This window comes from Haliotis asinina, chromosome 15, assembly GCF_037392515.1.
Source record: "Haliotis asinina isolate JCU_RB_2024 chromosome 15, JCU_Hal_asi_v2, whole genome shotgun sequence".
In the NCBI taxonomy this organism is placed as follows: domain Eukaryota; kingdom Metazoa; phylum Mollusca; class Gastropoda; order Lepetellida; family Haliotidae; genus Haliotis; species Haliotis asinina.
In genome coordinates this window covers 2,505,436-2,533,052 of record NC_090294.1, presented here as the reverse complement: position 1 = coordinate 2,533,052, position 27,617 = coordinate 2,505,436, and the positions used below count along the sequence as shown (strand labels likewise).

General features: G+C 39.1%; 1 protein-coding gene across 1 annotated transcript; it reads right to left on the bottom strand.

Moving 5' to 3' along the window:
• Window positions 1-280: 280 nt before the first annotated feature.
• On the bottom strand, window positions 281-27,548 carry LOC137265683 (proprotein convertase subtilisin/kexin type 5-like). Its single transcript, XM_067801112.1, has 15 exons — window positions 27,380-27,548; window positions 21,968-22,105; window positions 20,266-20,401; window positions 19,002-19,090; window positions 18,151-18,265; window positions 17,347-17,384; window positions 16,318-16,432; window positions 15,872-15,960; window positions 15,168-15,231; window positions 14,784-14,872; window positions 13,582-13,696; window positions 12,954-13,042; window positions 3,620-3,735; window positions 2,951-3,113; window positions 281-2,258 (listed from the first exon to the last, which is right to left on the bottom strand). Exons 1-15 carry the CDS (start codon window positions 27,411-27,413, stop codon window positions 2,128-2,130), a joined length of 1,521 nt encoding a protein of 506 aa, XP_067657213.1. The 5' UTR covers window positions 27,414-27,548; the 3' UTR covers window positions 281-2,127.
• Between the last annotated feature and the right edge of the window lie 69 nt (window positions 27,549-27,617).

The window sequence follows — 27,617 nt, the reverse complement described above, 5'->3', positions numbered from 1 at the left end:
CAGTAGGTACTTCTCAAAATAAGTTAACATTAGCCCTTTTTAGCATATGACTGTCACTAATTGGTCATGAAGTGAAAGATTATTTGTTGCCTTATGAAAAATCATTGTTATTTAACTTTCTCTCAGGATATCCTGAATATTAGGTTTCCTTGCAGTTTAATCTTGTCAACACTTAAAAATACACTTTCTCATTCTGGAACAGCACAATATTTCTCACTCATAATACTTACCATGCTTTATTATTACAAAATAAATATTTTTTTTATTAATTTCATTAAAATTTGAAAGCTATAAACCTTGGACACTATTTCATTCCTGGAAGATAACCCTGTTGGCATTATTGCTCCTCAGAGTAGTCAGTCACCATTATGTTATAATGGGCTGATCTTTGACAGATGAGTGTCCCTGTATTTTGATGGCTGACTCAAATTGGTTGCCATACACTTCATGGTTGCCCCATCTTACAAATTATCCAAGTGAACAGTGGTACAAGAGCTTCATTCACTGCCACAAGGAATATCACCTTGATAACTTAGTCTCCTGGCTTAGTTTGTGATAACAACCTATAAGATGAATTTTACATCTTAAACCTATAGTCAGAAACATCTTAAAGTTTTGGCAAAAATTAGCCATAAGTGTTGGTGTCAACTTTCAAGTGTGTTTGTACACACTACTTTCATCCATCACCCCAGGACATCTACAGCCCTGACGTGAAGCACATGTTCTGAATGTAGTGCTCCTGTTGGGTAGGGACTTCAGTTTCTCTCAGTATGCCCTTGTTGACCCAGATGGCAAAGTGCTGCTAATCTCCCACAGCTTCACAGACAGCACACGTATTCACCCCATGGAGTTGAGAATGAAAATAAATAACCAGGCTGAAAATAATATATGTCATGAATTTATAAATTAAATATGGTTTTCATTACTCTCCCTACTTGTTAAGAAGGAGTAATGGACTCAACCCTGTAGCAAATGTTGCGCATGAAATATGATCTGTGTGATCCGAGGGTTCACTGGTCTGATCATTTCCTGTTTCCTCTTTATGTATATAGAGCATGTCTTCAGTTCCAAAAAGAGACTACAAGCAAAGCCGCTGTATATGTTCACTGGTGACAGAGGAACAAAGGGATGAAACCAGGCAGCACTGATAATGCGTAATACCATGACCTCCCCATCTGGTGTGAACGATGACATGATGGGCTCGGCCAGCACTTTGTGATATGTGACCTTTTCAGTTTCAGTCACATGGAATGTTATTTTTACTAGGACCACTTCATTTTATAATCAAAACCCCCTGGGTATTTTTTACATCAAGCAAACTCTCAATAATCACAGCCATAAATATATGAGAATCTAACAGTATAACTCCATAATCACATATCAGATCGGTAGATATGAAATGTTAGACATGATATAACACTGACAGTTAAATAAATGACATGAAAATTGCACAATTTTAAATTCGCATCTGCTGCTACATGTTGGCAATGAGAGTTCAGCCACATCAATATATATAATTCAACAATCAACAGAATCAAAGCACTGAATCAACAACTGATTCTGTCATGATGTATGATCAATACTACTCAAACAGCGTCCTGTATCACTGCCCTCCACATTGCTGACCACTCTGGGTCTCACAATACTGTCATGCACAAGTTGAAGCAGGTTATGAAGAACAATTATTGCCAATATCACTGACTGACTTGCCATATATAGTTGAGTTAGAGACCGGTGTGGGACCTCTGGCTGTCTTTCAACTGTACAGCTGGTAAACTGCCTGTGAATATGTGTCATCAGAAATATCTCCCCTGTCTGATACACTGGCTGCACAGAAGATGTTGGGTGCTTAATGAAGTATCTCCAATGTCCTGCTGCAAGTACTATACACTGGTAGGACTGATTCCATCAGGGTGTAAGAAAATTATCTCCCCTGTCCTGCTACAAACCTCTTACACTTGTAGCACTGACATCAGGGTTTTGAGAATTATCTCCCCTGACCGACACACTAGTTGCACTGACGTTGTCAGGTGTTTAAAGACTTATTTCCCCTGTTCAACTGCAAGCACTGACAAACTGGTTGCAGTGACATTGTCAGGAGCTTACAGAATTATCTCCCCTGTCATGCTACAAGCCCTGGTATACTGGTTGTGAAGACCTTGTCAAGGGTTCACTTTCTGTGGGTGGCATCAGCGTCTTCTGTCTCTTCCATTTGAAGTAGCACTGTACACTTACAATGAGAACAACTACCACAGCAACTGGAATGCAATCAACACATCATGTTGATAAGAGTATCTAAATTCTAGCTGGTAAATACTAACCTGAGTATTTTCTTACTGTATGGATGAATCTATCACAAATTTGACAAAACTTAAAATTTTTGCAAATTATCCATATCTGAATGTTACACTTACCAAAATCTCCTCTTACTCAGTCCTTACTAGCTCTACAATCTCCATATGTTCTGTCCTCATCAACACTACAATCTCTTTATAGTCAGTCCTTACCTGCACAAGTCTCCTTATGTTCCGTCCTCATCAACACTACAATCTCTTGATAGTCAGTCCTTACCTGCATGAGTCTCCTTATGTTCCGTCCTCATCAACACTACAATCTCTTTATAGTCAGTCCTTACCTGCACAAGTCTCCTTTTCTTCAGTCCTCATCAACACTACAATCTCTTGATAGTCAGTCCTTACCTGCTTGAGTCTCCTTATGTTCCATCCTCATCAACACTACAATCTAGTTTGTGGTATTTCATCTATGGCTATCTGTGGATTCCTATTTCCTTGACTGCCTACAAGAGAAAATCTTATTTTTCCAATGCAGACCAGATGAATTCCTAATTTTTCAGTGATTACAATGGACTTGCAACATCCCTGAATGCCTAGTGGTTGAATTCCTGTTTGTTTCCAACCTACGGGTCACTTGCTACATTGTGACTGCCCACCTGCACTACAGCCTCCAATGATGGCCATCAACTCGCCTGTTGGTTTACAACCAGTACCGTTGCCATCTATCACATACAGAGGGGGATTACAGCTGTGGGGATACGTGCTCCCCGGGGGACAGAAGGAGTTCTGTGGGCAAGGGACTGGCAGGCGGTCATTTTGCTGAAAGAGATAAACAATGTTCTGATAGATATATTTTCATACCTACAAATATTAACACAATTTCAAAGATCACCCAGTAAGGGCACCCGACAAAGTCCACCCAATATCGAAAGAGAATTCAACACAGTGTGCAAAGAACACCATAGTCAGACAAAGGCCTGACCAGCCAGTGTGGAATATAATAAGACTTGTGAAGATGTGCGTAAAAATTGACCTTCAGTAACACATGCTTGTCATAAGGGTGACTAAAGGGATCGGGTGGTCAGACTCACTGACTTGGTTGACATGTCATCAGTTCCCACTTGCCCAAATTGATGCCAGTGCTCTTGATCACTTTATTGTCTGGTCCAGGTTCAAATATTTACAGTCTGGATGGAATATTGCAGAGTGCTGCGCTAAACTTTACTCACTCAATAAGAAAGGAACAAAACACCACAGTCTAATGTTTGACCAACCAGTCTGCCTGGCTATCCCTGATTACACCGACCCATCTGAAGCAAACTTACTGGACAGAAGAACTCCTTTGGACACTCGGTACACATTGCAGCTCCACTGGAGGTATTATAAGACCCAGATGGGCAGTCACGACAGATGTCCCCATCATCAAAAGGTTTGTACGAACCTGAAATGATGACAATTTTCAATTCAAATAATGTCACATGGTAATGTACAGTGCACTCTGTCTAATTCGGTCCTGTGTGGAACCTACTAAAAAGTCTGAATTAGAAAGCAGTCTGAGTTACACAGAAATCTGTGTAATATTGCTATATGTCTTGAGAGTGGGATGGAGCATTGTCAATAAACAAAAGGATAAGCCTCTTTCTTTTCCTCATCTGTCTGTTCACTTGATCTATCCAATCACTGAATATATGTCTGAAGGCCTCTTTAGTGCATAGTGGCACGGAAACTCAGTGCATATGATCATCTCAGTTATAGTTAAGTTAGTTAGTGTTAATCACATCAAAGGTAAATAAGCGGTCTCCGCTAGACAAAATACACAAACCAATCAACAGGTTGTTTATTCAAGGTTTATTGGGCAAGTGGACACCCAGCTTAGTTCAAATAGATACAAGAGTCATCAGAAGACGACATATCCCCCCGGTCCCCACATATTTGAAAGGATAAATCATCTAACAGTTACTTAATGTTCTTTCAGACTAAGTTTGAATTGTTTCCATGCAATTCATGAAAATATAAATGACACATATCTGTAAATAGCAAAATACACCACTTTAAGATCTGTCTCATATATCTGCAATGATCTGTTGAAAGATATGAAATGCTTTTCGAGTTGTGCTCTGTAAACGAAGCCCATCCCTCCATTTTGAGACTAACTCCAAACTGTTTGCATGGAAACCAAGAATTAAAATGCCAAAACTTTGTAAATAGCAAAAGGCACCACTTTGTGGTCTGCCTCAAATATCTACCAAGTTTTGCTGAAAGATACTAAATAGTTTTCAAGTTGTGCTCTGGAAATGAGATCCGTGCCTCCATTTTGAGATTTCGTCAGAATTGTTTCCATGGAAACCCAGAAAATGATAAATCACAAAAACCTGCAAATAGCAAAAGGCACCACTTAGGGGTCTGCCACACATATCTGCCAAGTTTTGCTGAAAGATATTAAGGAGTTTTTGAGTTGTGGTCTGGAAACAAAACACACCTCTCACTTTTGAGACTAAGTCCGAAACGTTTCGATGGAAACACAGAAATTAGTAAATCACAAAAACCTGTAAATAGAAAAAGGCACCACTTTAGGTTCTGACTGATATATCTACCAAGTTTTGCAGAAAAGTATTTAACGGTTTTTGAGTTCTGCTCTGGTAACGAGGCCCATCCCTCCATTTTGAGACTAACTCCAAACTGTTTGCATGGAAACCGGGAAAAATAATAATGCCAAAACTTTGTAAATAGCAAAAGGCACCACTCTGTGGTCTGCCTCAAATATCTACCAAGTTTTGCTGAAAGATACTAAATAGTTTTCAAGTTGTGCTCTGGAAATGACTTCCGTGCCTCCATTTTGAATCACCAAAACCTGTAAATAGCAAAAGGCACTTTTGGTTCTGACTGATGTTTTGCAAAAACATATTGAACAGTTTTTGACTTATGCTCCGGAAATTAACCCACCCCACCATTTGACTAAGACCAAAACATTCCATGGAAAAACAAACAAAAATGAATATGCCAAAAATATGTAAATAGCAAAAGGCACAACTATAGGTTCAGATTACTGTATCTATCAATTTTGGTATAAAAATATTGAACAGTTTTTGAGTTATGCTCTGGAAACAAAATGATTACGGACAGACAGACAGATGAGGCATTGGCTACATCCCCACACATCACATGCCGGGGGGATAAAAATATTGAAACCAGCAGTGGGTTTTTTATTCAATTTTTATTGGCCAAGCAGACTCCCAATTCAGTTCAAAAAGATAAAATACCCAAACCAGTCAATGGGTTGTCTATTCAAGGTTCATTGGCCAAGCACACTCCCAGCTTAGTTCAAAGTTAAAAAAATGTAATTTTCTGAATAAAATTGATATTTTCTACTTATCCTGACTCATGCTTAATTGCTTACTCTTCTCTTCCTGGCAAAGGTAGTGGAACACCTGAAATCACTTGAAGTTCCCTTTTAAAAGAAACGGACATAAAATTCACACTCACCCGTATATCATCTCCCTTGCCACGCACATGGTCAGCTGACCGCCATGGTACTTCACTCTCTCCTATAATCACCCGACACGAGAATACTAGAATTCAGCATGTCTGTCAGGGGCGGTTGGGAGGGCTTTCGTCAGGAGTCAGGATAAGTAGTAAATATCAATTTTATTCAGATAATTACATATTTTTCCTTATCCTGACTCATGCTTAATTGCTTAGTCCCGCTGGCTGTTCAAAATTATGTCCAATAATTTCCCCCACTAATGGGAACTTATAACGGGGATAATTTGGTCCTGTCCTTTCAAATATTCATTGTAGATTCTGGGGGAATCACATCCAGTCGAACTTGTCTTCCATAGACGACTTCGTTGACTGGCATGTGATGACATCAAAAGTAACTAGCGTCCTGCTAGTTTCTGATGCAACTAAATGTCAATAGCAATCGAGACTAGTTGCGACCCCTCTTCATGTACAAGTATCTTCATCACGAGTACAGGGTCATAATCACTCATGTGATTCTTCAAGGACATTTAGAAGTTGGCATAGTAATACAGGACAAATTTATGAATAGCAACTTCTTGGGTTTATTTTCACGACGTTTCGGGGCTTATCCTAGCCCCCTCATCAGGTTGAGCTGAACTGAACAGTAAGGCTAACTGTTAACTCTGCACATGACCTCACAATGCTTATGACGTCACAATGCTATGACAACATGATACCAGTAGCTAACAGGAATGCTATGACAACATACTAGAATTAGTAGTGAATGGTGACACATAGAATGAATACATCTTATTTTGTACATATAGTAGTGTTGTTAGATTAACCCCCTGGATGCCGAGTTTTTTTTCAGGCGCACATTTTCATAAGGTTTGAAAAGTGAATGTTGTGCGAGATTTGCGCTCGTGTGGTCCTGGATCTGCGTACGGCTATGAAACTGCACAGACATGTAGAATATTTAATTTCCTATCCGTTGGTATAAATATAATTGCGACTACCTCAGGGGTTTGAGAAATAGACACTGCTAAAAGTTGTTCAAAACTTTTGTGTGTGTTCAAAAACAGTAAATTTCTCAGTTTTTTATCGTACACCAATAAAAGCACTCTGCTACGATTTTTTTAATTTGGCATCTTTACGGAAAGTGTGAGCGAAGAAAATACAGCTTGATATCTGAACGACATAAGTGTATATGAAATGGATGTATGTGCTAATGCATAACGTCCTACTCACAAAATCAAAAATGACCTGCAATAAATGTCAAAAATCGATTTTCTACTATGACGTCAAACGTCGACAGAGAGGTCATGCACGTATAAAGGTAAGGGGGCATAACTCAGCTATGGTTTACATTAGGTCAATGTAACTCCGATCACATGGAGAGAATTTGCTGTGGATATGGACAGTATATTTTCGTTATGTTTTGTTCACAGTGAACCAAACTATTCCAATACAAATTTTCCCAATGTGAGAGGATACCTTTTGGTAGTTTCACAATTTGTAAGAAAAGATGCAAGTGTACTACATAAAAAAGCAGGCAATAGCGATTTGGATGTCCCTATCCGATAAATATTTTAGTTCTTAGATTCCCATATTCTCCTGTTTGTGTATATGTATTTTTATTAATTTTCCATCATTATTAACGGAGTAACAGCCACATATTCAAACGTAATGAAATAACTGAAGATAATGCAACATTTTAGTTGACGTCACGGCATGTTTTGTGCATTTTGTGACGTCGGAAAGAGACTACTCTGGTTGCTGATTAGTATATATCTAACCTAATTTCTACTCAATGTGTAAAAGATCTCGGCTTCTGTGTCAGAATTCAACACTTTTTAGCCAAAATATGAAATGAATGGTTTTATCACTGAAATAGTGTCCTGAATATATCAACAATTACACGGTTTTACTACATATCTTATTGTGAGCAACACGCGCACCTGTCTAGCATCAATTTAGCGTAAATGAAAATTTCACAACACCTGAATATTCATTGAGTATTCATTTAGGAAAAAGACTTTTCTTCTCATGATTATGAAATCAATTCCCTTCATAAGTATGCAATGAAAAATACAAAGAGACCGCTTTTTCAGTAAAGAAGTATTAGAAAATGGACGTAAGGCTTGTCCAAATTAAGACTTGACCTGATTTATATATTTTTAACAATTTCCGTATAAATATTGTTTGAGTTAGACATTCTGCCATCAGATATATTTTAATCGCATTTGAATTGACTTTATTATCGAAAAACAATGATAATGAATCATGAAACGTTTTGACAAACTCGCACCTGGTCAATTAATATTCATAATAGTTTTGTCTATAAAAACGACACAAACCAATACAATGAACAAGACAATTCCTTTAAATAGTAGTATGTGTGATACTACTTTGATAAAATGTACAAATCATTTTCATTAATATTATCCGTTTTACTTATAAGTTGGAAGTAAATCGCTGTTTATTAACCTGTTCATATGAAACTGCAATATTTGTCCCAACGTATTGAATATTGCACATCACGGGAACTAAAGCACATGTTGCAGTAATGGCTACGTGTGATCTTCCAACACTTGTGTAGAGGCTTAAAATGTGGTGTAATACACTTACTGAGTCAATTTCCCATGTAAATATTATTCAAACAATCCAAAGCTTTCAAAGAATAAAAATGGATACCTTATATCCACACATGATATGGTGTTGAACATGGATATATGTAGATACTAAAATCAATTTCATGAAAAAATATCTGAACGATGCGCAAAATATACATCACAATACTAAAAGTGCAATCGGAATGGTATGGGCATTGTGTTTGCTCTTGTTCAACCGACCTTCACCTCAAAGAAATTGCCTAATATGTGCAACAATGTTGACGTGTGACATCACTACCGATGACCGATTTCTTTCAAAATGGCGGCTTCGCTGAGAAGGGTACACAGGATTTTGCGACGACTTTTTGCTTGATTCAGGGATCTTTTGTATATAAATGTGAGATGTAAGTAATCAGAATTATTCTGACTATCTGTGTATTGTTATATGTTCTTATCGTTTACATTGTAAATGACGGAAGAAGCCAGAAATGCCGATAAGTACTGTTGTCGTTCTGCGTGATTTTGCGTCAGTCATGGCGTCACGCTGCACTAAAAGTTTGACAGTTTCTTATGAATTACCAAATTATTTCATTGTATCTATTTTCAATTTGCTATTTTTTTGCCGCGATACTCTTCCCCTGAATATACTAAGCGTATTGAGCCATTGTAAGCAATGATTAGAGAGCTGGATGTTGGAAAATTTCCGAAAATGCTACGCAGTGTAAAATTGGAATTTTTCTTTGTTTACATTTCAGTCAAGCGCTGTCTTTCGAGCACAGCGTTCGTTTTCAAACAAAGCATATTTCGTTTCGTTTTGTCTAGACAGTTGGTACTGGTGACAAAGACCATTTGTAATTTGATTCTAAGATGCATGGGGAGTTCAGTGATACATTTGTCGTAGCTAACTATGAAGTATACATGATGTAATAGGCTTCTCAATACCGGCCTTCTCGAAACGTGATTTTGTAAACACTATCCAATATGGCGGAAAGCACACTTCGGCGTTCGTGTAAGTGTATTTTCGAAAAACATCCCAACCGATTCTGGGTACATCGGTGACGTTTCAGAATTATCATTCCTGGTTACATGAAAACTTGATATCAGTGATCATTAATATGCTATTTTTGAAATTCATTACTTCCAGTAATTATCCAATTTTCACATTTCAAAACATACTGCTAATAACGCTGTGAATCTCGATTTTGTACAGTTTGAAAAATGGCGACATTTACGATGAAGCCTATTTTGAAAGGCAAGTTTAAGCACTTTAGCTTGGTCTGAGGTAATAGTGGATGGTATCAAGAAACTGGGAATTTTCCGCAGAATGTGAAGTATTTATATATGCGTGGTATATTTAGAATTTTATTGGACTTCCAAGTGAGGTATGTAGAGGAGGGACATATATGTCCCTGTGGCATCCAGGGGGTTAAATTAGAAATGACAGATCATTATTATACCAAATTGTAAGTTTGGACATGTACAAAGATTTTTTGATAAATGTATTGCATGTATAGCATGTAAAGTAATACTATTAATAGTACAGAGAAGTTATTATTTATCCATGGGTGCCCTTGTCAATCTCTTTACTACGATTTTTTGGTGATGGACCAGGCACTAGGGAGGTAATTCCCTAGATCTCTGTTGATCTCCAGTACTAATCTTCTAATGAAGATTGACTCATGAAGTTTCCTTTTCCGCCAATTATTGACGTTGGACACCAAGGTTTGAGAGCGTTGCCAATTGATAGAGTGATTTTGATTTTTAACAATGTGTTCTGAGAGTGCAGATTTAAGGTCAGATTTTTCAACTGACGCTTTGTGTTCTTTTAGCCTAATGTTGAAAGGCCGACAAGTTTCTCCAATGTAGCTGCTTCCACAATCACGAGAAATTTTGTATATACATTCTCTGGAATTGGACTCATTCTGGTTGCTGCTACCTCTCCCATTTGCTCTCAGGATGGTTTTTAAGTTTTATAATAATAATAACAATAATGAATTTATATAGCGCCTGCTTCCCCACAAAGTATTTGCTCAACGGCCCTGAAGTTTTATGAGAATAGAATGTCACATCCAAACTTGTAATTCTTCTAATGAGTCTGCTGATATGATGGCTAATCTGGCCTTGGTATGGAATGTTAATCCTGATGGGAGCTGTGTCAGTTTTTCGTGAACGATTATTTCGTTGATGGAGGGTGATGGTAACAGTGTGCTCTACTAGTTGTTTAGGATATCCATTGAGGGTGATGAAAGTTGAGGTGTCTGCTGTGATGACTGAGGCTGCTGATGAAGTCTGCATTGTCTGACGACCAGGAGCTGTGACGATGCAGATGTGGTAGATCTAGGAGCAGCAGTCGACATAGTTGAAGATTGTAGTCTTCGTTCTTCTTCAACATGATCTAATCAAGCTCAAGTTGGATGTCGGCGTCTGCGTCAAACAACTGTGTTGAGTGCTGTGAATCTCAGTCTGAAGGGGAGGGTGACTGCATACGACGTCTTCTATGAATAGGGGAGACAGAAGGAGACCTTCTCCGTTTACGAGTCCATCCACGAGTGCACTCACATGAGCGCGTGACAACACACCCCCAATTATAACTACTCGGCACTCACTCGGCATGGGTATATCCTTCTCTGTGCTTCGACCCGACCCGACCTGGATCTTCTGGAGTGCATGCGTGCACCTCCTCTTCATCTTCAGATGTGAGTGCAGGTCTAAATGAATGCTCTGGATGTCTCGCAGTCGACATCATTGATGTCGTTTCCTCTTCCAAACGTTGCTCCATTTTTTATCATCTGTGTTGTGAATTGTTGCATGAAAGCGCCTGCATCAAATGCATGCGGTGCATGCATTGACGACTGTGTGTAAGAGTTGTCCACGATGCCCGATGCCCAACAAATTGATGCTCTTCATCAAAGAGGGATAATTTTGCGATGATCTTACAGATGAAGACCTCGACTTCGATGACTTAGCTTTCTTGGTCTGTGAGTCTTGGGAGGGGACTCGCCTGACCCTGGACACAACCTTGTAGATACGGCTGGCATCTCACCTGAATGAATCTCAGCATCAATAATTAAACGGTTACCCAATTTTATTTCACTAGATTAGACATGGCTAATGTGAGTCGACGTTGCCTATCTCTAACGTGTCTGCGAACAGACCGTGAATATAATAAGAATTCTGCTTCTGGCACAGTAATGCAAAATTTCAAACCAGTATGAGCAGAACATGAAGGTTTACATGTACATGCGGGTCAACCCCGACAGTCGCAACCTGCACTGAAAACACGATTTCATCGACTGAGTCTCAGTTGATGAATTATGTTAGAAAAAGGCACAAAAATGACAAATTTATACAATAATAAAAAACATATAAAAGTTAAAAAACCCCGCATACAACACAAATTTAGTTAGAAATTCATATCGCCGTATAATGGACCCCAGGTGCCTCCAGCCGCCCTCGTCAGGCGAGAGGGAGAGAGTGAAGTATCATGACGGTCTGCTGACCATGTGCGTGGCAAGGGAGATAATACATGGGTGAGTGTGAATTTGTCTGCTTCTTTTAGAAGGAAACTTCAAGGGATTTCGGGTGTTCCACTACCTTCACAGGAAGAGGAGAGTAACCAATTAAGCATGAGTCAGGATAAGGAAAAATAGATAAAATATCCAAACCAGTCAATAGGTTGTCTATTCAAGGTATATTGGATTTCCTTCTCAGCCTGGATTATGAAGCAATATTTTTACCAGTAACTACCTTTATGGGCTGACACTTCAAAAATCCGAAATAATGAGACTCCATCATACAGAGCTCATCTCATTACGACAACCAAAAAGAATGACATTGGCACCAGAAGTTTGGTCCGGTTCCTACAGCAACCTGAGAAACACGAGTCCGAGCTGGACAGAATGCACTGTATAGTCAGTAATACAGCTACAGCAAACAGTTGAGGCAGTGTACTGTAACAGCTATATTAAACTGTTCACTTGGTAGGTGTGTGGTGGGTGTATGCACTATTACAGTGACATTGAAGCATTCCTTGTTCTGTTGGTGTGTGAAGTATTATACTGTTAACTACTGAGTGAATGATAATGAAAGTAAGATCTGCTACATACACAATGCTTCACTAAGCACATTACAGCTGCAGGGACGTACAATTATGCAACACGTTTGGGGTTTCTAGGAAAAGTACAGACTGTAGTACTTCTCCTGGGTTGGTTACCTTCCATGATTCAAGCCCATACCCTTATAGTAAGGTACCTAACTGCCAGCACACAAAGCCAGCTGCCTAACCAACTCAGACACCTAGACTTTCACAACTTGTAATAGGGCCTGAAAGTCTCAAGAGGTACTACATTTAGTACAAATCTGATTCCTGGATCCTGAGCAAACTTTCAGAACCAGATTTCTGGTGATACACACACATTCAAGAAACAGTTCGGGCTCCAAATTGTGCGACCACTACATATGACATTTTTGGACTGGCCCAAGAGTACTAAGATCTCACAAAGTGCTGTGACCTACTTAGGGCCATATTTTGACACTCTGATGATGGACCTGTCTGCAGCATAGAAGCTGAATAAGATTAACCTACCTGGTTGACAAGGTGTACAGTTAATGGACTTTTCTACAGTTGCCTCATAGCCACTTGGACATTCAACACAAACACGGCAGCCTGTTGAGCTGAAAAGGGAATATGATGTGTTTGAGCATTACCATTCATTAGCAATATTGCTAGGAGACTCTTAACTGAACCTTATAATGCTTGAGCAACATTCAATTCAACTGTGTAATCGCCACACCTGTTTCTGGTTCAACAAAACAGTTGTTGTTTCTATTTCATAATCATAAAGTATGTTTTCCTATTGCCAATACTTGTCATGTATTTTTTATTGCATTGCATTTAATCTCATCACAATTATTTTACTAGCAGTATCAGTGCAGGGAACACCAGATATGGCCTTCACACATATAAAGCCAAAGTCTTTGGAGTGACTAGCAGGCACATCAAGCACTTGGTTACCCCACTCTGCCTTATTTGCCATGCACTTCAGCCTTCATCAAACAATCCAGTTAAAGCCCATATTCACACTCTTCAGCTCTGTCTCAATATTTGTTTGCAAACTTTTCTAAACTTTTGTGGAACAAGTCATTATTATTTTCACATTCCCCGATAACAGAGACATGTCTGTTGTCCCCATGTTGGTGGTGGTTCATCTCACTTGCAGTGGTATCCTTTGGGGCAGTCCTCACACTTGCTCTGCCCAGTCCTCTCCTGGAATGTTCCTGGTTCACAGAAGTCACACTCTGTGGAGTTGCGAATGCTGGTGAAACTACCTGCAACACATTACCCACAATATGATCATACATGGGATTTCACTCACACACAATGCCACTTCCATTATTTGGCATAAAGGATTTCAGTTTCTGCGTTGTTAAAATGCATGTTCAGAATATGCAGTTGCTTGGAAACATATAATAAGAAAGCCAATGTGCATCTTGCACAACTGACTGCTCAATACTAAAATCTAACCTTCTTGGACAGAGCTGACTGAACTGTTCTTGAAGGATCAACAAATCAATACCAGATCTCACCTTCTGGACAGAGCTGTTCCTGCTGGATCACCTCTCAATACTAAAATCTTACCTTATGGAGAAAGCTGACAGAGGTCAAAGCCAGAAGTGTTCTTGAAGGATCAACAAATCAATACCAGATCTCACCTTCTGGACAGAGCTGACAGAGGTCAAAGCCAGAACTGTTCTTGATGGATCACATCTCAATACCAAATCTTACCTCTTAGAAAGAGCTGGCAGAGATCAAAGCCAGAACTGTTCTCAATGGATCAACTACTCAATACCTGATCTTACTTTCTGGATGGAGCTCACAGAGGTCAAAGTGGGTATCGTTGGACCATCTACTCACTACAAGATCTCACCTTCTGGACAGAGCTGACAGAGGTCAAAGCCAGAAGTGTTCTTGAAGGATCAACAAATCAATACCAGATCTCACCTTCTGGACAGAGCTGTTCCTGCTGGATCACCTCTCAATACTAAAATCTTACCTTATGGAGAAAGCTGACAGAGGTCAAAGCCAGAAGTGTTCTTGAAGGATCAACAAATCAATACCAGATCTCACCTTCTGGACAGAGCTGACAGAGGTCAAAGCCAGAACTGTTCTTGATGGATCACATCTCAATACCAAATCTTACCTCTTAGAAAGAGCTAGCAGAGATCAAAGCCAGAACTGTTCTTAATGGATCACATCTCAAAACCAAATCTTACCTCTTAGAAAGAGCTGGCAGAGATCAAAGCCAGAACTGTTCTTAATGGATCAACTACTCAATACCTGATCTTACTTTCTGGATGGAGCTCACAGAGGTCAAAGTGGGTATCGTTGGACCATCTACTCACTACAAGATCTCACCTTCTGGACAGAGCTGACAGAGGTCAAAGCCAGACTCATTCTTGAAAGACCCCTCTCTACACCCTGTGCAGTTGCTTCTGCCTTTGGTCCTGTAAGATTTGATGATGTTATATAAGTTGTATCATACATGTGAAGACAATATGTGAATACAGCACTTTCACGTGTCTCCATAAGGTTATGGAAAATAACCTATGGAAGCTGTTGGGCTTTGGTTCATTTGAAGATTTATCCAAAAGTTTTAAATGATCATGGAAATAAAAGCTGATGCTTTTTCCCAGATAACTGATTACTACACATTGTCTCAGCCTATGTTGCGAAGACTGACAGGTTACTCAAGATGGTGACAATCCCTCTTTTCTGTGTACATCTGGTCACAGAACTAACCTTGCTTCAAATCCTGCGATACATGGACTGCAAGAGTAGGAACCTTTCTCCGGTTGAAAGGATCCTGAAACAGGCAATAACTTTCACCATGACTAACTGCTTCTCATCGACAACCCAGCAACAAGCAGCTACACTGCGTATCAGGAAATAAACTACAACTAGAGTGCGGTGACTCATTAACACTCCGGTGCAGTTTGCAAAATAGCTCCTAAATTTTGTTAGCCAGTCAGACTAGCCATGCTCGAAAGTTATAATTGCAATATAATTCATTAGTCCAAAATTTGAATGTAGACAAAGGTTTCATAATTAAGCTGTTAATATGATGAACATTCTGATGAGCCCATAATCTGGCATGTTTTAATTGTGTCTCACAGCTTAACAAGTCAGACAGTATGATATATTTACAAAATGAAAATTCACAAGCCAGTCGAGCCAAAGACTGTGATGATTTACTGGCCCAACTGGATATTTACTTGCCACAGGCTAGCAGGCAATTGGCTACCTCTCACATTGCTCTGGTGAGAGTAGACATTTGGTGGTGACCCATGCAAGTACAATCTAATCTCTTATTTCAGTACTAAAGAATCTCTGCAGATAGAAAGGTAATGTACATGAATAAAAAACATCATCTCAAGAGATTTTAAAAGCACTATCTGAGACACTAAACTCAGTTCTAATGAGGAAACTGGTGGGTGGCAGAATACCTATGGGACACTTGACACAGTTCTTCATCCCGGTAGTATTGGCATATCTACCAGCCTGGCAGGCATCACAGTGGACACAGCCTGTCTTACTGAAATATACATCAACATCAGTGGGTCATATAATCAGTACTGCAGCTATGAAATGTACAAGATATCTGACAGGATTTGAACTATAAATCCAAGCTACAACGCCTTGTCCAGCAGGGCTGACCATGCCCTGCTCTACTTCATGTATTGCCATATATACGGTTTACACAATGTAATTTCCTTATGAACTAACAGGATTTGAACCACAGGTCAGAAATCCGATGCCTTGTTGACAAAGCCAATAGGGCTAACCATGCACTGTGGGTACTACCATATGTACCGATTACATGATATTCTCAGTGTGCACTCAGAGTTCACACAGCAGTCTAGCCAGTGTGATATGTTTTCAAGTTTCTTACTTGCAGTGTGACCCTAAAGCACATTCTTCACACTCTGCCTGGCCTGTGATGTTCTGGAATGTACCGAATGTACACAGGGTGCAGTTGGTGGTGCCAGGCATGTCTGCATGAGAGCCTGAAACAAAGATAAGCGATGGAATGAGTAACATTGCCTGATGTCGGTCACCAATATGCCTGTAAGTGTAATATCAAGGTGTCCAGTAAAATCTTGAGTCTCAGACTGGAACTTATGAGACAAATATGTGTCATCTTCGTACTGATCACTGGTGTGAAACTCAGAGTGTCCTCATTATGTTTCTACATCATCACAGTGGTAAAGACCATGTCACACTTTCCTCCTACCTCAAACTGTAGTATGCACAAAGTTTGAATACTGTTAAAAGCAACATTCAACCTAAGTCACTCACTCACTAGTGAAACAAATCCAAAAGAGTTGTTTTTCATGGAGGTCATCACTCAGATTCCAGTCAACAAAGTCAAAGGTAGTTTCAGCCAAAAATACCTTTTCTGTTCATATTGGTGATGGTAGTTATACAGCTTTAGGGAAAACATAGACCAGACGTATGGTCTAATCATACAGATCTGGTAGAGAGTTTTCTCCCTTGGGAATGACACACATGCATTGTTTGCTACGACCAACTGATCCTTATTTCTCTGGGATCTGGGTATCTTCTTTCCAGAGACCCGTGAAGGTCCTGGGGTTGAATAGGCCTTCAGCAACCCATGCTTGCCATAAAAAGTTACTGTGCTTGTCGTAAGAGGCGACTAACAGGATTGTGTGGTCAGGCTTTCTGACTTGGTTGACACATGGCATCGGTTCCCAATTGTGCAAATGGATGCTCATGTTGTTTGTCTGGTCCAGATTCTATTATTTACAGACCGTCGCCATATAGCTGGAACACTGCTGAGTGCAGCGTAAAATTAATATCACTCACTCACTCACTCTTTCCAGAGATATAAATTTGGGACTAAAATCATCATTTGTAATTAATCTAATGGATCAGAGAGTTCACCAATGACACGACTCACCTGGATCACACTCCATGCAGTTTGTACAGCCTGTGGATCTGAAACCAGATAATACTTATCACGGATGGACATACACTGCTCCATAGTGAAGAACACTGAATTACCTTAACCTAAAGAATGTAAAAGTGTGAAGTCAAAGCAGTAACAACAAAACTGCCTTTCCACTTCTTTCACATTTCATCTTCTAAAAAATAAACTCATAATAGGCTTAACAAGAAACTGTTTTGATTTTCAAGCACAGCAGCATAATTACAAAGTCCACCTCTTATTCTGTTTCTTCTAAATTCATTTTCAAATAAAATACACAAGTCGGAGCATGCAAAGGGAGGTAAGAACCAGCTCGTGTTAATGGCAGCTGCTGGGATCACAAATGCTGATTGATCGCTTAAAATTGTTGTAAATAATTATACATACATTTTGATTGATACAAGTGAAATTATTCTTATAGTGCGCCAATCAGACCCTCCAGGTTAAGGAATAGTGTGTCATTTTTAACCATCATGTGCCAATGTTGCAAGGGTGCAGTCTAAATTAGACTCTGATTGTTAGGTTGATGCTGGCTCACAAACTCAGTGTGAACTGAACGGCTCTATAGTCTAAGAAGAATTTGCTTGTCATCTTGCTGCTGGGTAAGACTCCTCACAAGGATAAATTGTCAGAAGACATTTCCTGTGTGATATTCTTGAAATCTTGCTAAAGGCACCCAAATCCGTTCTCACTCACAAACCTAAGACAAGGATATGAAAGGGAACCCCTGCAGTTATGTGCATCCAAAAAGAAATGAAGTATATGAGACCTACATACCCACAGTATGTCCCATTCTCACATGGCAGACATTGTGTCTGGCCTGTCTGTTCCTGGTAATGACCCGGTGTGCACGCTGGACAGCCTGTCATCTGTTGCCTGTTGGTTGCAGTACCTGGACACAAGTGATAAAAACATACCATCCATTGAGAGAGAGAGAGAGAGAGAGAGAGAGAGAGAGAGAGACAGAGAGAGAGAGAGAGAGAGACAGAGACAGAGTGAGAGAGACAGAGAGATAGCTAATGGCAGTGGTCTGTAAATTGCCTTCTACTAAATGCATGTTTGTGTTAATACAGTCAAACTAGTAAAAATAAGATGATTATAGTTCACTTTAGAAAGCATTGTAAACAATCATCAGAGAGAGATGAACACAATTTGAAATCAGTCACAGTTCTCTAAACTTGAAATGTTGTTCTGCCAAAGTACACATAACTGGCACAATCAATTTACACTGTTACATGTAGAATCACAGCTACAGAAGTTACATAGCTTCAAGACAATTTGAAAAAAATAGAGGAAATGAAAAAGACTTTTGTTGCCCAAACCACTGGCAAATAACATTATATATGCAGTCTGCCATTGTAACCAGGGGCACTATACCCAGGGTAGAATGTATATCCCCATATCTACCTTCTTGACATTGCACAACACTTTTACTGCTCCGCAGGTTCATCATAACATCATTACAAAACCAGACAGCATACTGGAAATGATACGATTACAAACAGATCACAATGACATTAGGTAGACCATCAATCAAATGATCAATGCTGCTGATGATGTCAAGTCCAATACAATGTTTAATATTTACTAGATGTACAGTACTTTACATAAATGACTTCCACTCCTACCTTCTGGGCAGTTGAAGCAGTCCGCCAGCCCTGTCTCATTGCTGAATGTACCTGGTGTACACGCCTCACACTGTGTACTTCCTTCCTGACTGAAAACAACAGGCATCATTATAAATCTTCCACATCTTACAATTATATGACAAACCATCCTAAGCATTGTCAGATAATACTGAAATTGTTTTATGACATGTCTTTCTAAAGAAGTGACATTGTGTGAAGCCCATACCCAGGGTCCCCCGCCTTGATATTGCTAGAATATTGCTAAAATTGGCATAAAACTAAACTCACTCACTGACTCTCCATATGACAATGACTGAGTAAGAAGAGGATTTATTTTTAGCAGCAATTCAATCTTTTCATGGAGTTTCTCAGTGTAGTGAGATCATTTGGTGCTGGTGATTCAATAATGAAATGATTATCAAGTTCCCAAACTTCTGAAATTCAAAGGAATATGGAGACTTGATTTTGCCAGTACATTCAGTGCATTAAGATGAAACTAAACATTAAGGCCTAGTCGTCTCAAAAGTTATCATCAAAGTACAAGTGACTCCTACAAAGCAATGACGGAAGTTACACCTATGTCAACATGACTCCCGTACTTCCAAAATGGGATGCTAAAATCATAATTGTTTAAAATGACAGGACTGAATATCAAAGCAGGTTTAGAATATATAGCCTTGTTATCACTTGCATGAGTGATTACTGCATGAACAAAGCAAACAATCAATGCACTCCAGTTATTGTAAAGGTGTGGAGTCATATGCACACATCGCCAGCTTTAAGGTCAAGTTCACTGAAATTGGCAGCCAATGTTAGAGCTGTTTGTACAAATACAGCCATTATTGATTCAGGCCACTTACATATTACTTTCCAGGTTGAAACAGATGCATGAAATATGAACACATTAATTTGAAACTTTTCAATGTGCGTATGCAAAGGGTTGATGTCAAACATTAGTTCCAGCTGTTTCTATACAGGACAGACCGTGTCTCCAATATTAAGTATTTGGTGATATTCATCAGTATGCATATTGATCACATCCCTGGAACTGTTCCCAGCACGAGTGAGTGAGTGAGTGAGTGAGTATAAGAATAGCAGCTCCTCAGATATCTGTGACATTACACTTGTGACCTTGGCTAATGGATCCTTGAGTGAGCGAGTTAATATGTAATATCATATCAGCAATTTTTTAACCGTATCATGATGAGACCTGTATCCTTGATTTCCTACTGTACTTTAAAAGGGCATTGACAATTAGGCTCACTTTTGATGGAATCCTTCAGGGCACTTGTTGCAGCTGGTCTGCCCAGTCTTGTTCTGAAACTCGCCCACAGAGCACACACTACATGTAGTCATGCAGTAGCCATTGCCTTCTTTACAGCATCCACACTCAGTTGTACCTGCAGCAACAACATACTGTTATCATGGTTGCCTGCAAACACACCCACCCATCAGGATATTTTGGTACAAATGACAAGGTCGAACTACTAACTTCAATCAGGATTTGTCAGCATTAGTTATTTAAACATATAACAAAGGAAAATATCTGTAGCCTGTCAGTGAGAAACTATGAAGATGACAGTTCTGCCTGAGGTGGTAGTAACTGTGGTCCCATGATTCTATGCACAGTATTCAGCATTATGTGAGTGGGAGTAAAACAACTTCTATGTCATAAATGTGTACCACATGAGCAGAGGTTTGGCAACAACAATTCTAGAAATATCCAAGGGTTATCCCGGGATATCCCAGTGATTCAATTCTCAATCCACTGTAGTCCTAACTGCTGATGTTTGTGCAAGTTAGGGACAGGAACTCCTTTCACAAAGCAACCTTTACGAAGGTTAACGTTAACTCCCATTCTTCAACACTGCACTGAAGTTACGTTAGTGACTTACGATCACCTTAGTGCTTTGTGAAAGGAGGCCCTTCATATCACAGCCATGACTATTTCCATGTGATCATATGTAACTGTCACACTGACTCAACTATTACAGCTACTTATCATCCATAGTTGAAGGGTCAGGAAGTGAGTGAGTGAGTGAGTGAGAATGGGTAACCACTGATTCATCAATTTTACCGATATGTGAGGTGAATATGGCAAACAAGAAAAAGTGCTTCAGTACTTAATGCGACTAACTATTTCAGAAATTCTGCCATTGCAGGAACAACATTTTCCATATAAAAAAACCCTTTTCAAGTGAGGGAGTATTTTACTTTGCACTCAATATTCCAGCAATATGGCAGTGGTTTGTAAACAATCGAGTCTGGACCTGGCAATCCAGTGATGATCAGCATGAACCTGTACAACTGGGAACAGATGATTGACATGTGTCAACCAAGTCAGCTGGTCTGACCATCCGTTTCAAAACACAAACATCTGACATAACTGACTTGTCATTTCTAACATACAAAACATTTTTATCCATCAAAATACAATAACATTTAAATCTTGTCAAAAATTCATTTTTATCTCCTTTATGCCAATCTGAATGACATGCGTGTGATATGAGAGGTGAAGTCTAATTGGTAAAGTAGAATGGACAAAAAATTTCTGTTGTGGTGCAATGAACCATGAAATTACAGCATTGTTTGTCTGGGTGGAAAGTGGACTCCCTTGCCTCGAGTGAGTGAGTGAGTGAGTGAGTGAGTGAGTGAGTGAGTGAGTGAGTGAGTGAGTGAGTGAGTGAGTGAGTGAGTAAGTGAGTGAGATGACATGTGTGAATCAAGTCAGCGAGCCTGACGACCTGTTTGTCATCTCTTACGACAAAAATGGGTTACTGACAACTCAGAACCGGACCTTCAGAGGTTCAGGGAGGAAGAAGCCACTTCCATCCTGGCAGACATGCTAAAATATTCTCTATAAGTTTGGAACTATCATTTCCTGGATATCAGATTTCTAAAGAGATAAAACAGAGCTGTGGACACAGTAAAGTCACTAGATTCACAACAGTAACACATTTTCCTACTTTCATTGGCAAAGTGGCCGGCTTGACACTGGGTGCAGTTTTTGACTATGATTCCAGTACAGTTGACTTGGTCACTGGAAGTCTGCCACCTGGGGAGCACCACGCTAGCACACATATGGGCACACAGCAACACTGTTCCTGGAAACAAATAAGCACAATCACAGCAACTCCACCTACTAATGTTTATCTTATATGTTCACAGCTTTACATAAAATTCAATATTTTCAGTTTTCAGAATGCAACAGGAAAGGTTAGGTCAGACCACTTATTTATGCTTCTGGGGACATTCTCTTCTCATATCCACTCAGGCCTGAAAATTTCACCATCTACAAGGACAAGGTTCTCATGCCTTTTGACCTGGCCAAGAAAGTATTAACCTAAGAAGAGAAAGAAAATAACCTAAACTCAGAAAGTGTGAGGTAAACATGGTGATAATCATGAATTGAAAATTTGGGGTTCTGGTAACTATGGTAACTAAGGCAACCGAGGTTACCTACCCACCACTTCATACATTCAACTTGAAATCTGCAGGTGGGCATTGTGTTTTAAACAGTTATAACCATCCCTGATAATATCATAACAGTCTGTATCAATGTCAGCTTATGGTTCTCTATATCTGTTTCAGTATTTACTTTCAATGTATCATCATTAACGGTTGACGAAGTCTGTATGATACATAACAGTCTCATTGGACTGTGTTTAATGTACATACACCTGGACATCAAAACACTTTCTACAAATGTTAGCATACTTCTACTTTTGGATATTGACTTAATAGGTCTAGTATTTGTAATTGTATAGATTTCTCAACAAAATCACAGTCCAGTGTTTCAAGATACCTTCAGTGTAAACAACAGTCATGTCTCCAATTTTTCAAATGAAATTTAAGCCTTGGGAATCCCATTACCTGTAACTAGATGGGCAGCCCTCAGATTATGTGTAAGCAACAAATATAACTTATAAAAGAGAAAAGTAGGTCATGTTGATGATAGCTAGCAACACATGATGTGACCATCAGAGAGATTTAAAACTGGAACGCTGTGGCAGGCAAACAGTCAAAAACAATCCGACAGGAAGAATTTAAAAAGTTCTTATTTTCGTAAAGATCAGAGGAATTTTACATAACACAAAGGCAAGACCAATTTTATTTCTTGTTTTATGGATTTCTGTCCACAGAAAACCTAAAGGCAAGACGAAAAATAAATCCAAAGAAAATCACCAAAGTAATATTTAAATACTAATGATATTTCACTACTGGCAATTTATGAAGTGTATATGGGTCACATCCTTAACACAAGAAATAAAACTGGAAAATGTAAAACAACCAGTATATCACTATTATCCATGACATCATGACCTGTTGTTTTTTATCAGTGTTGTTTCAAATGACAAGAACCATATTGATATTCATTTGGTTGAATTTCTAATTTCAATTTGGGAACATCAACTGATTTTTGACATGTTGATCTAGACTTAGATCATACCAATCTGTGAGAGCACCCAGTTATATCTCAGATAATATTGACAGATATTACACTAACTCAGGTAGAAATTGAGTCTGACTTTACCTTTGCCATAACATTTGGAACTACATGAAAATATGAGCCTTTCTTAACTTTCCAAAGGATGATACGGCTCCAAGTAGAACCACTGGCATATGAAATATTACTTTGACCACTGAGTGCTTTTCTGACAACCTGGCCAATATCAGATTTGCTCTAACAGCCACAGAGTCATTTGCATAAACAGAGATTGCATCCATATACAATGGAGTTGATGATCATCATGCCGTAAAGTAACTTGAAAATCTTTCAATGTACATAGTTCAAAATAACTGCTAAGTAGTCAAAGCCATGATCAGGAAATTCCACATGAATACGAAACAGCCACTGAAAATTGCAGTTAGGAGCCCTTCAACAGGTTCACTTCTTCAGATCCAACGAACACTAGGAATTCAATTAATACACTCAGACAAGGCAAGATATGTGTCTGTTCAGACCTTTTAACCCTAACCTTAACTTAAGCGCTGTGAAAGTTTGAGGGTTTCTAAAGTTAAGACATGTCATGAGGATAATAACAGAGTGTTTGCTTAAAAACATGAAATAGGCATGTCGGTTCCCTAAGGATTGTAGACAGTGTTAGACATGAAGACGTGTCATCTCTCTGAGGATACTAAAGGACGGTTTGGTGACAAAAACATGTTGGCTACCTTAGGACAGTAATGCAGTGTTTGACATAATGACATGTCATCTCTCTGAAGATAGTAATGGACTGTTTGATGACAAAGACATGTTGGCTACCTTAGGATAGTAATGCAGTGTTTGACATAAAGACATGTCATCTCTCTGAAGATAGTAAAGGACTGTTTGATGACAAAGACATGTTGGCTACCTTAGGATCGTAATGCAGTGTTTGACATAATGACATGTCATCTCTCTGAAGATAGTATTAGTAAAGGACTGTTTGATGACAAAAACATGTTGGCTACCTTAGGATAGTAATGCAGTGTTTGACATAAAGACATGTCATCTCTCTGAAGATAGCAAAGGTCTGTTTGATGACAAAGACATGTTGGCTACCTTAGGATAGTAATGCAGTGTTTGACATAAAGACGTGTCATCTCTCTGAAGATAGCAAAGGTCTGTTTGATGACAAAGACATGTCGGCTACCTTTGGATCGTAATGCAGTGTTTGACATAATGACATGTCATCTCTCTGAAGATAGTATTACTATTAGTAAAGGACTGTTTGATGACAAAAACATGTTGGCTACCTTAGGATAGTAATGCAGTGTTTGACATAAAGACATGTCATCTCTCTGAAGATAGCAAAGGTCTGTTTGATGACAAAGACATGTTGGCTACCTTAGGATAGTAATGCAGTGTTTGACATAAAGGTGTGTCATCTCTCTGAAGATAGTAAAGAACTGTTTGATGACAAAAACATGTTGGCTACCTTAGGATAGTAATGCAGAGTTTGACATAAAGACGTGTCATCTCTCTGAAGATAGTAAAGGACTGTTTGATGACAAAGACATGTTGGCTAACTTAGGATCGTAATGCAGTGTTTGACATAAAGACATGTCATCTCTCTGAAGATAGCAAAGGACTGTTTGATGACAAAAACATGTTGGCTACCTTAGGATAGTAATGCAGTGTTTGATATAAAGGCGTGTCATCTCTCTGAAGATAGTAAAGGACTGTTTGATGACAAAGACATGTTGGCTACCTTAGGATCGTAATGCAGTGTTTGACATAATGACATGTCATCTCTCTGAAGATAGTATTAGTAAAGGACTGTTTGATGACAAAAACATGTTGGCTACCTTAGGATAGTAATGCAGTGTTTGACATAAAGACATGTCATCTCTCTGAAGATAGCAAAGGTCTGTTTGATGACAAAGACATGTTGGCTACCTTAGGATCGTAATGCAGTGTTTGACATAAAGACGTGTCATCTCTCTGAAGATAGCAAAGGTCTGTTTGATGACAAAGACATGTCGGCTACCTTTGGATCGTAATGCAGTGTTTGACATAAAGACATGTCATCTCTCTGAAGATAGTATTACTATTAGTAAAGGACTGTTTGATGACAAAAACATGTTGGCTACCTTAGGATAGTAATGCAGTGTTTGACATAAAGACATGTCATCTCTCTGAAGATAGCAAAGGTCTGTTTGATGACAAAGACATGTTGGCTACCTTAGGATAGTAATGCAGTGTTTGACATAAAGGTGTGTCATCTCTCTGAAGATAGTAAAGGACTGTTTGATGACAAAGACACATTTGGCTACCTTAGGATAGTAATGCAGTGTTTGCTGATAGGGCTGGGATGGGTCCAAATTTTCTACCTGGGCACCCCATCCCCTGTTAGTGTTGCCCCAACCAGATACCTGTTATGTATTTGTTAATTGCTGACATCAAATTTGAAAGAAATGGTAATATATTCTTCAGCTCAGAGGTTAAAATTCTGAGTTTTTCAACACCTTAACTTTGTATTATATTCAAAGGAAGTGACTACACTGTAAATTATGCCTAGATTTTCAAAGACATTTCAACCTTCATAGAATGAATTAACAACATTCATTGTTCAATCTTTTAGTCAAATGATCATAACATATCTATGTACTGGGATGGGTACCTGGAGTCCAATTCACATGATTCAAAACCCATCTGTCCCAGGTATCTGGGTCAACAGTCCTAGCTCTATTATCTGGTAAAGACATGTCAAGCTGTAAGAGGAGCCAGTGGAGCATGAGGAACACAACAAGACAGACAGAGATAGAAGGAAGTAATGAATCTGCTGAGAAAGATTATTCATTTGGTCTTTGCACATTAATTCAAGCTGCACTCTAGCCCTTTCTCACTATAACCAGAGTATGAAATAAAGCATGTCCAACCACCCAAGACATGATAGATTTCTGACTGACAGTTTAAATTTACAGATAGCCATCCCAATGGTGTGGTGCAAATTTAGATGTTCCATACATCTGAATGAGTTCTTAGAGTCTGATCTGGTTAATTCTATTTGTGGCTGGCAACATTCTGCAGTTATTCAATTTGGATGTCTGGGTTTTTTTGTTTATTTCATACACTGCTATAACCCTGATAAATATTGTACAGGTCTGTTCAAACAATTAAAAATATGGGAGTACTGCACTTAACCAGGAGCACTTTTTCAGTTTAATTAGCATTCTGACCATAACCAATAACCCTTAAGATTGTAAAAAGTGCCTACCCCTAATCTAAGGATTGTAAAGGTTGCCAAACCCTAATCCCAACCCTATGGACCGTAAAGGGCACCCTACCCTAACCCCAAACCCTAAGGATTGTAAAGGATGCTGCACTCGGTAAACTGCATTCTAGCCAAATACATCACATCATAGTTCATAGTAAAATCAGATATCCTTTTTCCTCTGTTCTGATAAGGAAAGACTTCCACTTGTATCCCCCTCTTTTTACATTGTAAACTTGAGTCCTTCCCCAGTGTAATATTCTAACGCTGAAATAAGTACATTGATTTTTTTATACCTGTATTAGTGTATTAAATGTATATTTATGCCAGAGACCCTATAATAGCTATTTATAGTCTCAGATTTACGGTGATTTATGCATGTCAATTTGTAATCTTGGGTTTTGATGGAATGAGGGCTACCGGCGGCACTCTTACCTCTGATAAATATGACTCAAGGTCCATGTATCCGGTAACTTTCAACCCTTTTTTCACTGACGGTCTCAGTGAGATATGACAGCCTGTAAGTGTAGGCTCGATTTGCTAATGGTAGGTCCCCTTAATCAGTGACATGGTTATAGCTGTGAATTTCAACATAATTCTGCAAATTGTAAAAATGGGCATGTCACTCTTTTTCCTCCCACCCGACACAGGTCCGATTGAGGCTACCTATTTACTTACCCGAGTAAAGAACGAGTAACCATTTTGAATTCATATTGTTCTTCTTTCACGTATCCAAACAAACATGTTTTCCATGAAATCTTTCTGTAAAAGTCCCCTGTAAACACATTGAAAAGCACGGATTAACACTCAGTGACAAGCAGAGCAAAACGCCATTTTCAAGTCATGTGAATGATTCAAGCTCCTCGCACCTGAGGGCCAAGAGGAGTCACGCGCTGAGATGGAGCTTAGCGAAGAG